Source organism: Dromaius novaehollandiae, chromosome W, assembly GCF_036370855.1.
Source record: "Dromaius novaehollandiae isolate bDroNov1 chromosome W, bDroNov1.hap1, whole genome shotgun sequence".
Lineage (NCBI taxonomy): Eukaryota > Metazoa > Chordata > Aves > Casuariiformes > Dromaiidae > Dromaius > Dromaius novaehollandiae.
Genome location: NC_088130.1, coordinates 34,711,950 through 34,723,255, shown reverse-complemented (window position 1 = coordinate 34,723,255; position 11,306 = coordinate 34,711,950). Strand labels below are relative to the sequence as shown.

The following is an 11,306-nucleotide window of genomic DNA, read 5'->3' as shown; positions in this document are numbered from 1 at the left end:
AACACAGCCCCTAATGTAAAGCTCATACTAGCAGCCACATTAGTGAGTCTCAGCTGAGATGTGGTAGCTGACAGGGCACCTTGTTGTGTTTATGGCAAGCTACAAAGCTACAACCATGAGTGGTGGGCGCCCCATAGATTAAGGACTTGTGGACAAGTAGGTATGTTTGCTCAGAAAACACTTACTGCCTCTCTTCAGCATGTCATAGAGGCTATGCTTAAAGTTGAGTTCAACTACTACAGTCTTTCTATGAACAGTAGGTCAAGGAGTAGTCTTCAGTTTACATGTGCAACTCAAGGCATTGACCTGGCATATCTTTCAGGTGTATGTGGTGTCCGACATTTATGTAGGCAGTAAGATACGGTGTATGTTAATTGGAATAGGAAGATGAAAATCTATTATGTTGAATTTCCACAGTTTTAAAACTTCCAGGTTTTTTTGCTTATTTTGTATATGGAAAATTCTCTTGAAGAATTAGATTCTTATCCTGTTGCTAATTGTTTTTCCTCCTTTAGCATAGAATAGAAAGTCTGCTTGGAAATAAAATTGATCAACAAACTTGGACTGATGATGGGACCCTGTCCGAACGAGAGCTGCGGTCAACACTGCTGGCTTTTGCCTGCACTCATGATATGAGAAACTGTAGAACGACTGCCACTGAGATGTTTAAGAAGTGGATGAGTTCTAATGGCACAATGAGGTACCATAAAAATTAGCCTGATGTTATTTTTATCTGTCTATTTTTCTGTTGCCTCCCATGTTTTGAACAAAGATCTGCATATTGATAGAGCGCTTCATTCTGTGTCTTTTACTGTTCCTCATCTAAAAGCAATTGCTATTTCAAGATGAGAGGGGAAAACTGTACTAGAATTTAAAACGCTGTCTGCAGTCCTGTTGACTGTGACTGCAAGACCAGCCACAAATTGCTTCCATCTGCATTTCCTAAGCTGCATGCTCAAGGAGAATTACTTAGTAGCAGCATCAAAGTTAACCTTTTTATCTTGCAGAACTCGTTCTGCTCTGGATTCACGTGGATATTGTGCCACAGAAAATGACTCGGATTCTTGTACCATTTACTGTGCTTTCATGTGACTAATGTAATTTGCTTTTTCCAAGTGAGTTAAAATACTAGAATGGCATGAATTCCTGTGTCAAGTAAGCAAACTTACTGTTGCTACAGAGTTAAATTGCTTTGATGAGAGGCATCTCTTCCAGTATTTCTACCTAACTTCTTTTATTTTGTGACTTCTTCCTTCCTTTCTGAGATTTGCATTTTGTTGTCTCCCTGCACACACATGCTTTTTTAAACTCCCCCTGTCCTCCCCCCCCCCCCCTTTGTTTCTGCCTGTAGTCTTCCTAGTGATGTTATGAAAGCCATATTTGCGGCTGGAGCCAAAACTAATGATGGCTGGGAATTCCTCTTAAAGATGTACTCCTCTCCAGTTTCTGAAGCAGAAAAGAATAAAATGATTGAAGCTTTGGCCAGCACAGATGATGTCAGAAAGCTGATCTGGTATGAAACAGCCAAGAAGTTGTATACTATGTAAATTTAAAGTGTTAAAAATATTCTTTGAAAGAATGGGTTGTAGTCTTTGCTGTTGCAGAATAAAATTCTGAATGCTAAGGAAAATCTAGCTAGATGACTTGTACAGGCTTCCATAAATATGAAGAGTCTAATATTTACCCTTACAAATGATTTATGTAACAGAGTAATTGACAAAGTCAAATTCTGACATGGTTTGGAAAACACACAAAGAGAAAAAAACAATTGGAGTTAAAAGCTTTGTGTTGCTAGAACGGTGACACAGTTGCAGATTGTTCTGTTGAGTCTTCAGAAAGTGGTATGTCTTTATAACCAGGACAACAAGTAGGAATTTTTTCTTTCTTTCTTTCTTTGGATGAAATTTTGGCCTTGTATTGTTCTGAAATATGTGTCATAAGACCAAATCTCAGTGCAACTTAGAGGATACCAGAAGTGTCCTAGTGGGTGATTCTTGTTTTAGCTTTCCTCTCTTGACTTGTCCATGAATTATTTTCTCTTATAAGCTGTGAGAATTTACTGCATCTTTTCAAAAAACAATGAAAATTCAGATACTTAGCTTAGAGCTAAGACCGTTCTGATACTTGGAAACTCAAGGTAAATGAGTATAGTGGGTATAAATTGGAGCATCAGTGTGCTCCAGATGCCAGAAGTAGTTTAGATATTTGGTCTAATACAGAATCTTCTTCTTCACGATTCTCCCAATACTCCTGAATTAGAAGTCATGAAAGAATTGGGGGTGGTTTTTGTTTTGTTTCGTTTTTCTCGTCCCTTTTCATAGCTTTGTCTTTTAGGTTAATGCAGAACAGCCTTGAGGGCGAAGTCATCAGGGCACAGGAGCTTTCACATATCATAGCAACTGTTAGCCAGAGTTTGCCTGGATATTTACTGGCCTGGGACTTTGTTAAAGAGAACTGGGAAAAGCTTACACGAAAGTAAGATTTTTTTTTTTTTTGATGTAGCTGAAACTTCACCCTCGCAGTGGCAAAAGGACCTGTGTCTTTTAAATGCAAAATAATAAATAGCTAGTTTCATGTAAGAAGACCTGGATTAAGATGTTTAAGCCTGTTTTCAAATGTGATTTTTTCAGAAAGAAGTTGGAACATAAACTTTGAAGTATTTTATTAGTTGATGGGACTTTGGTGCCTTGTACTCACTGTAGAAAATTTTGATTTTAATTCCTGTTAAAAGGATGTTGTCTCTAAGACAATTGTTGCAGATGCAGAATTTGTGTGGATCAAATGCATTCAGAAGCAGACTCATGGAGTTCACTCAGCATGTGTTTCTTCTTTCTTTTTATAACAATTCCAAAACCAAACAACAGGAAAATCCCTCTTGCATTAGAAATAACGTTCTCCTTAATCCGCCTTGCTGGCTACCCAGCAGGAGAGCTGGCCTGCGAGTCTTCAAAAAGCTAACAGTTATTGGAAGGCTTGTATTCTGAGTCTTAATTTTGATTTGGAATAGCTTCATGTTGCTTTAAAACAAATAAACAAACAAACAAAAAAACCCCTTCTGCTGTATGAACATTCCTGTTCTAGCAAGCTTTTAATAATCAGTATGACAATTACTGTGCTTGAAGTGAAATCTGGGGGTGAATTTGATTACTGTAAAGTTTTGGAATACATATCACAAATACAGGTTTTGCTATTCAGTATGGGGTGTCTTCAAACCTTTACTTTTGGAGCTGGGATAGAAGTTTGAAAAATTTGCATGTCTTTAGCTCTGAAGCTCAATTGTTAGAGGAGTTAAGGCTCTTCAGGCTTGGGCTTCTAAAGCTTATATCTCTTTCAAAAATGAGTGCAGACTTTCAAAAAATTGTGCAGACTCACTCAAATGCTTTTAATCATTTTCAACTCTAAAACAAAAAAGTGAGAGTAAGAATGTATGCATGTTTTGAACTTGCATTTCAAAGTGGCTCCTAGGTGTTTTCTTCTGTGTTTGTGTTTCAGGTTTCACCTAGGCTCATACGCTATCCAGAATATTGTTAGTTGGTCAACTTGTCAGTTTTCAACAAAAGCACATCTACTTGAGGTTGGTGGCATAAACTACCAGAAAATATTACTCGCTAGTGGCAATGCTATGCATTTCAATTAATTGGGGAATGAGGAAAATGCATATTTTTAGCATCCTTGGGGCCTTTTCACAAGGCTTGTTGAAGGTTACATGTGGAACTTGTGGCAGAGTTGGGTATATTTGTTTTGGTTTCCTGTTCACTAGAACACAGTTTCTCGTAATAGAGATGATTTGGGGGCATAGATTTTGTAAATACGCTGTGCTTTCTGCATCTCTGGAATCTGATGGAGGGCTATAAATGTTGCTGTACTTTATTTTGACTGTCAGCGATCTCAAAGAGCTGTTGTGATCAGTTAAAATCTGTGGTACCTCAGCAATCTCTGTCTCCTGTCTGTGTCCTCCCTTCTCAAGGGTCAGTGAGGTTCAGGAGTCAATAATGATCTGTGGTTTAGCCTAATGTTCTCACTCAGGTAATTTTGTTATTGCTACAGTTTCCGTGAAAGGTGGTCTCCTGGCATTTTGGGAGTCCCACTATTACTATGTAGATACATGATTCGCCATTTTCTACATGCACTTGTAGCCTCTGCTTTTGAAACTATTTATGTGGCCTACATAGATTTCAATTAAAACTTGTTTTCTCTTTCTTTCTTTCTTTTTTTCTTGTTGTGCAGGTGAAGACATTTTTTGAGTCAAGGTCAGAGCAGAGTTCTCAACTGCATTGTGTAAAAGAGGCAATTGATACAATTCAGCTCAATATCCAGTGGATGGAGAGGAACTTAGCAAAACTGCAAGAATGGCTGTAGTGAATGAACATAATGCTGTGGTTTTTCAGCCATTCAGTAAATTTGTGGACTGTTGCTCTGTTACTTTTGCAAAAGCCAAGGTGAAACCAGGCATCACTGCAACATTGTTTGCACTATTAGGGAGTCTAGATAGCTCAGGGCACATCTTACATAAGTTTTGTTTTTCCTTGGAGCATTTATGGGCAGGATGTATTTATTCTGAAACTATTTTCATCTGTAGACCAAACATCTGCATAAATGATGATATATAATTTTTTATTTGAAATGTATGTTCTTTCATTTGGAGTCATGTTCTAGTTTTTCAACAGTGGGTAAATACTGACAGGCAAAAAAAAAAAAAAAGGAAGACTTACCATGTGAACTGTTCGTTCTTTGTGGACTGCTGGTTGAGCAGTAGGGTTTTTAATGCAAAAATTAAATAGTTTTCACATTTGTAGATACAGTAGCTGTTGTGAAACAAAATCATACTTTAAATATGTAAGTATTAATGGATCTCATAAGGTACACCAGTTTGAGGGGAAATAAGTTTCAGATTTGCTTGAAATTTTGATTTTCAAAGTGTTCTGCAGAATTTACACAAATCATAAGAAAGAGTAATATAACATTCTAATAATATGCACTTTCATTTGTAATGTGGCTCAGTATTAATATTACATATGAAAAAGCAAAAAACCAAACGGCAAAAACAAAAATTTTAGAGATGGGAGTTCCAGAAGCACCTATGTGACCGTGGAATTTTTACTCTGAATTCATTAGACGTTTTTGAGACTCGTATCTTTAATCATTAGATTGTAATTAATGTTGCTGAATTGATCTCTTTGAGCAACAGCAGAAGCTTGCTATGGGAAGTTGTTCCTGGCTGGTTCATCTGTTAGACTGACTACTGACGCGTCCACTCTTGACTACTGATTTTTTATTTCATCACTTGTTGCAGAGAGCCTGCAGTTAGTAGATGTGTATCAGCCACTTAATTTAGGTAAGCTTCTGCTTTTTCCCCTGCCTGTTACCTCCCATGTCACTAGTATAATTTGCGTGCATTGCTTATTTTGTATAACATAGCCTTAGGAAAATTTATCATTTAGATTTTGACAGTATATTCTTCTACTGTTGTGAAAAACCCCAGGGGACAAGTCTTCAAACTGCTCTAAAGAAACAGGTCTAAAACCAGAGGTGCCACTTTAAAAAGGAAAAAATATCTACAGTACAATCTGCCTCTCTAAAACAGTTAACAAGGCCATTTCTGAGACATAGCATCTACATATAACCTATGCAAGAATAAACATACGTGTTTATCTGAAGATCTGATCTTTTTTAAATGTTCATTTCACTACAGGTGCACCTTTTGTGGATATATGCACACATTTAAACCTGTTTTACCTTATCACAGTTCAATTATGTGGTCAGTTTTAAACTAGTATAAAAGCTCTGACAATTAAAAGTTGAGCTTTTTGAACTAGGTAGATTTAATTTCAGCCATTGTAAATTCTGAAGAAGGCAGTCGTTTGAATCAAAGTTAAATTATTGGACTTAACAATTTGCCAGAGGGTAACTTAAATGGTGTAATTTCATTTATGAAACTGCAACATTGGCTATTGATTTGATTAGCAAAAATTGTCAGCTATGATCACTTAAGCGATGCTACACTATTCCCTTCTTTTCTGAATATCTGTCAGAAGTCCTGGGAAACAAAAATTTCTCAATTTGTCACCAGCTTTCATTTTGATGACTTTGTCACATAATCATCAGAAAGAATGTTAGACCTTGAGAGTGACTTGTTTGCCAAAAAGGTCCAGAAATGAACACATTTTGCATGCACTGAAGAAGGAATTGGCTGTATAAGTGCTGAAAGTAGATCATACTTCCTTAGCAGTTACGGAATTAGAATTTTAGTTAATTTTCTTCGTTCTTGGATTATTTGTACCAACTGCCATGTGTTGTGCTTTTTTTTCCTTTTTTTTTAAACCCTTGAACTCTCTGCAGAGCTATCTTAGTTCCATCTTTGTGTGTGTGTGTGCGCATAGTTTGTGTATATTTTTCTTTACAGTCACTTCATACCAAATGACAGTAGTAAACTTGCACTTTCCTATCTCCTTACACGTTTTACCTCATCCCTGCCTGCAGTACTGAGGTATGTACATTTCAAAGATAGACTGGAGAAAGATCTCATCCTCCTCATGTTTTCAACTGTGGGATTTAAAAATGTACCATTTTGTTCAAAAGCTTTATTGTTAATGACCTCTTAGCGAAGAAATTACATGCAGCTGAGTTTTAGACAGCAGATACTGAAAAATGTTTTGAAATTTGGGAGGTTTGGGTATGTGTTTTTGTTGTTTGTTTTTTAATCCAGGAATTTTTAAGTAACCGTTTTGGTATATAAATGATGTTGCAGTCTTTTCAGTATCAGCTGCAGAGGACTTTTTAATTATTTTTCTGCCATGGAGTCTCTGAACTTCTAATTCTCTGTATTAAGGGTTATGTTGGAGTCTTTCTTCCATGAGAAATGCTTAGATATACTCCTCCGCTTTTGAGTTCATTATCAACTGAGGAGGACCGAGGCTTAGGCTAAGGCCTAAGCAATGAATTGCCCTTTAGAGCCATATCTGTCATGCCTTTTAGTGGGAAGGAATGAAATCTTACCAGGTTTTTTTAGGTTTTCTCTGTCTTCCAGTCAAAAGAAAAATATATATTGTGGCCAACAGCACCTCTTTACGTAATTTCCATAGTATTTTCTAGTTAAAACTTATAGAACCAGTGTTTGCGTACATCTTAGGCCACTGTTACTTTAAAGTAGAAGAGCTTTCATGTAAAAAGCTTTGGGTTTAGATGCTGCTAGCTTTGAATCACCTGCTGCAATGTGATATGATTTCGGTTAATAATTTGGAGCTATACAGTTTGTATTCAGTCAGACTTCATAAATTACTGTCTTCAAAGCCATTATGCACTGGTTGTCTTGTTACTGTCCAGCATCCTCTGTTTATAAATAAACCACTTGTAATTTTTAAGAACTGACTGTGGTGATAAATATACATGTACTAGCTCATCTATTTTTCACCTCTGTGCAACTTTTTCACTCTTTCCTATGTGAAATTAGCCTACCAGAAAAAATGTAAGCAAGTAATTGAGTTCTGAGCTTTGTCCCTGGAAAAAGGAGTGACCTCTCCACCAACTCACCTTTAATTTTTATTAAGAGATGGAAACAGTGCAGATAACATGTTCTCAACTTGTATGAGACTTCTGAGACATGAAAGGTTGATGACGTGGAGTGAAGGAGTTTAGAATAGGTTATGTATTTCTATGTAAACTGACAGTACCTGTATACTGGTTGGACCAATGTACCAAGGTCATTGTGCCTTATGGCTTATAATGAAAGTGATATGCCAGATAGTATGCTAGAATAAGCATCCTACTTTTCTGAAAGAGCCACCTGAGGTCTTGTTCATAAATTGACAAGTCTAACATTTCTAGCTCAAAGATGTTATTCAGGATGTTTGTCCTTAGAGGTTGGAGACTTTGCTTCTCAGATCATGTGAAGCTGTTTAGCTCCCTGCTAATGGGAAAGCAGAATAGAGTTGCTTATGGGGCTTTCTTGTCATACAGATAGTTCCTTGTGTATGTGAATCTGTGTTGATGGATGGGGCATGGCAGAAGGAGAATACTGAGCAATGTCGGCTTTCCTTGCTTCCTATAAATATGATGTAAACTGTACTTCAGCATAGATCTTCCAATTACTGAACTACTGAAGCAAGACTATGTAAGCTTTCCAGAAATGTTGCATCTCCTCCCAGGCACTGAATTGCTGTCAAGCTGATTCTTTTTAAATTAATCTTGAAATTTTCGTACTTGCCAATCTAGGAGAGATGTGAGTATGGGCTTGTTTGCTAGAGACCTTGTTTGGACTGTGGACTGTCATGTAGTATTGTCCAGTTTAGCAGTTAGAAGGCATAGGAAGATGATGTTTGCCATAGAATTGAAAACTCCGGAGATCTTGCAGCATCTAAGATGGTTAATTTTGAACATATATTGTAAGAATGAGCTACAAGAAACCTAATCTTGGAACTAATTGTTTTCTCTTGGTGGCCAAGTACTGTAGGAAGGGGTTTCATTTTGTTTGCGTGGCGGGGGGTGTTGGGTGGTGCAAATACTGCTTTGTGACTCCATAACTTTCACCTGTTCACCATTTGGTGGAACATTCCTTTTTCTGACAAATTGGATCTTCCTTCCTTTGCTTTGCTGGAAGATGTTATCTTTCGTTGCACTCTGAAGTTTAAAATAGTGCTGCTTCAGTAACCATTCTCACTTACAGGCACTTGATTCATTCAGTCATTTGCATTTTAGCTTTTCCCGTGTGTTCCTGAATCGTGTGTCATGTAGTCCAGTCAGTTCACCACATGGTAAATGTTTTACATGTAGAATAAAGTGCTTGTGTAAACTTATTTTTAATAGTAATGTTATTTATGTTTATCACTTTTATCGAGATGCTACTAAATGTTCAAAGATTTTTGTTACTTTTTTAAGGCATGGTTTCACAGGATTTCTAGAAAAAAATAAAATGACATTATTTACCACATTAAACTCTCAGGTCATATTGCTAAAGAATTTAAATCTCTAGTTTTGCTATGTTACTTAAACCTGCTGCTGTTGTAGAAATACAGAGTTTTATATGAGTATTTAGCTTTGATCAAGATTGAGAGATAGGCATCTTTTTTGAATTAGTCGTGGTGGTATTTAACAAATTACTGTAAAATCTCAAATATCTAGTTTTATAAAAATATACTAGCTTGAATGGATTAAAATATGGTCTAATTTGAACTGAATTCTTAAAAATGAAGTACAGATTTTCTATTCCAAGGATTGGAGAATGGGGTAGTTTGAATATATAGTACAAAATAAATAATTTTTTTGCAGTGAAAAATGAGCCCTGTCTTAATTAAGTGTAGGTGAAGTTAGGTATCCCTGAAGAAAACCTTGCAAGTTAATTTGGAAATGTTACATATTGTAGGTACTTGTAAAGGGTCACGCTTTGCATTTTAAGCACTGTAGAAATATTCAAGACGATGTAAACTCACATGTGTCTGAATGGTGGGTGGTGAAATTCCAGGTTGTAAAATACTTGCCTTTAGGGGGAGGGGTTTTGAATGTTGTGTGTGTGTACATAGCTATATAAATATGTATGTATATATATAATAAGCAAATGTGTCCATTTCACTTGTAAAGGGAGAAGAAGCTTATTTTCTTTATATTTCAAAGAAATATAACCAGCACTGATTTGAAAGGCATGTGTATTGCAAACACTATGGCTTTTTGTGAGATGGAAATAAAGTATTTAAATATAAGTTTTTCTTTGTGTTGTTATTTTTCTTTTTGTTATGTCATAAGAGTGTGTGAAAGTTCAAGAAATGTTTTTTTTCTTCTTTCTTTTTAGCCTGTGGAAACAATCTGGGTTGACACTGAGACTTAGAAAATCTGCGGCAACAGATTTTCTGACTGAGGATGGTGCAGCATTGCAAGAGATTGTGGGGTCATGCTGTCGTTCTTCCAGTGTATCCCAGGCCCGTAAATTTTGACCATTACCCAGTACTGAGTCTAGTAATTTGTATTTTGACTGAAAACAAGTTTTTTGTTAGTTTGTTTTCTTCTCCATTCTAGAAAGTCAGCCAGCCTCTTTGCAGCCATCTAGATAGAGTTTGCTTCTTCCTCAACAGTTCATTCCAGTGGTGAGTCCATCCTTAGATGAGCAGTTAAATTACACATTGAATAACATGATTTCTGCTTCAGGTTTTTCTGGCAGCGACTCCCAGGCTTAGTCTGAATTTCCATCATTCTTTCCTAAAGAACTGAGAGTCCTATTTATTTATTTTAGGTGTGTGAAGTAATTTTATGTTTTGTAGTTACCTCTGCAAGCTAAACTGCCTCTCTCCAGCTCTCCTACACTAGAACTCTATGTAGAATTCCGTAGAAATCTCATCAATGTCCAGTGAAAAGGGAAAAGCCATTCTGACTACTTTTTTCTCAGTTTTAGCAGTTTCATACCAAATCAGTTTTCTGAACTTTAGTTCCAGCCAGAGCTTTAAGCCATTCATTCCTCATACTCTTTAATATTTTTTTTTTTCTGTTGGTCAGAAATTTCATTAGCCAGACCATACAGAAAGCAAAATCTTTACACAAAGATTTCCACTGAAATGAAGGGGTTTTTTAACCTATAGGTTTACTACTATGAATTGCTGCTTCTTGTGTTTTATCTAATCAGCATATGCAGCAAGCAAGCTTTCTTGTTTATTTTGTTTTACTTGATATTTTTTTTCTGCTCTAGAAGGAAACCACTGTATTCCTGTCATCAGACCTGCATGGAGCACATGCTTCCCTGAAGACAGCATGGTTTGAACTGAAACGTTTAAAAATCCAAACTAGATTTTAAAATTGTTAATGAGGGAAATAACTATATATCTGAATAATTTACTCTCATACCCCCTTTCCTTTTTTTTTTTTTAAAAAAGAAAAAAAAAACCCTATGCCTCAGTCTAAACTTACTTAGTTTTAATTTCCTGTGAGTTGCAGGCAGACAGGTTAGTAATAATGACTGTTATTCCTCCCTGTAGTTATAGACAGATTCATTCCTTAACCTTTCTTTGGATAAGTTAGCTTCACAGAAATTACTTTAGATCAGAATTTGTTTATGAGGTGAAGAATGGCATAAACAAAGAAAGAAATTATATGCCAGAAAGGCATATAATTTTAATATATATAATAAATAATATATATGGTATAATTGTTTCTTCTCTGAAGTACTCCTGAATGTTACTGCAGTGCTGCTAGCATTTGAGTTTTGGAGTATACAGTTCAAGAAAAAGCTATGAAGCAGTGGCAAGGAAGTAAACTTTTTCATCTTTCTGTAGCCGTTGATATGGTTTTTCTGCCTTACCATGTCAGTCCCCTATAGCTCTTGCTAC

At 36.3% G+C, this 11,306-nt stretch overlaps 1 protein-coding gene across 2 annotated transcripts in view; it reads left to right on the top strand.

Moving 5' to 3' along the window:
* The window catches only part of LOC112980261 (leucyl-cystinyl aminopeptidase), a 68,338-nt gene extending 58,646 nt beyond the window's left edge, over nucleotides 1-9,692 (top strand). For both annotated transcript variants that reach the window (XM_064500473.1, XM_064500474.1), the window contains 5 exons: nucleotides 516-700; nucleotides 1,352-1,513; nucleotides 2,335-2,475; nucleotides 3,493-3,574; nucleotides 4,228-9,692. In XM_064500473.1, the coding sequence (XP_064356543.1) occupies nucleotides 516-700; nucleotides 1,352-1,513; nucleotides 2,335-2,475; nucleotides 3,493-3,574; nucleotides 4,228-4,359 (702 nt within the window). In that variant the 3' untranslated portion in view covers nucleotides 4,360-9,692. The remainder of the gene's footprint in view (nucleotides 1-515; nucleotides 701-1,351; nucleotides 1,514-2,334; nucleotides 2,476-3,492; nucleotides 3,575-4,227) is intronic.
* The last annotated feature ends 1,614 nt before the right edge of the window (nucleotides 9,693-11,306 follow it).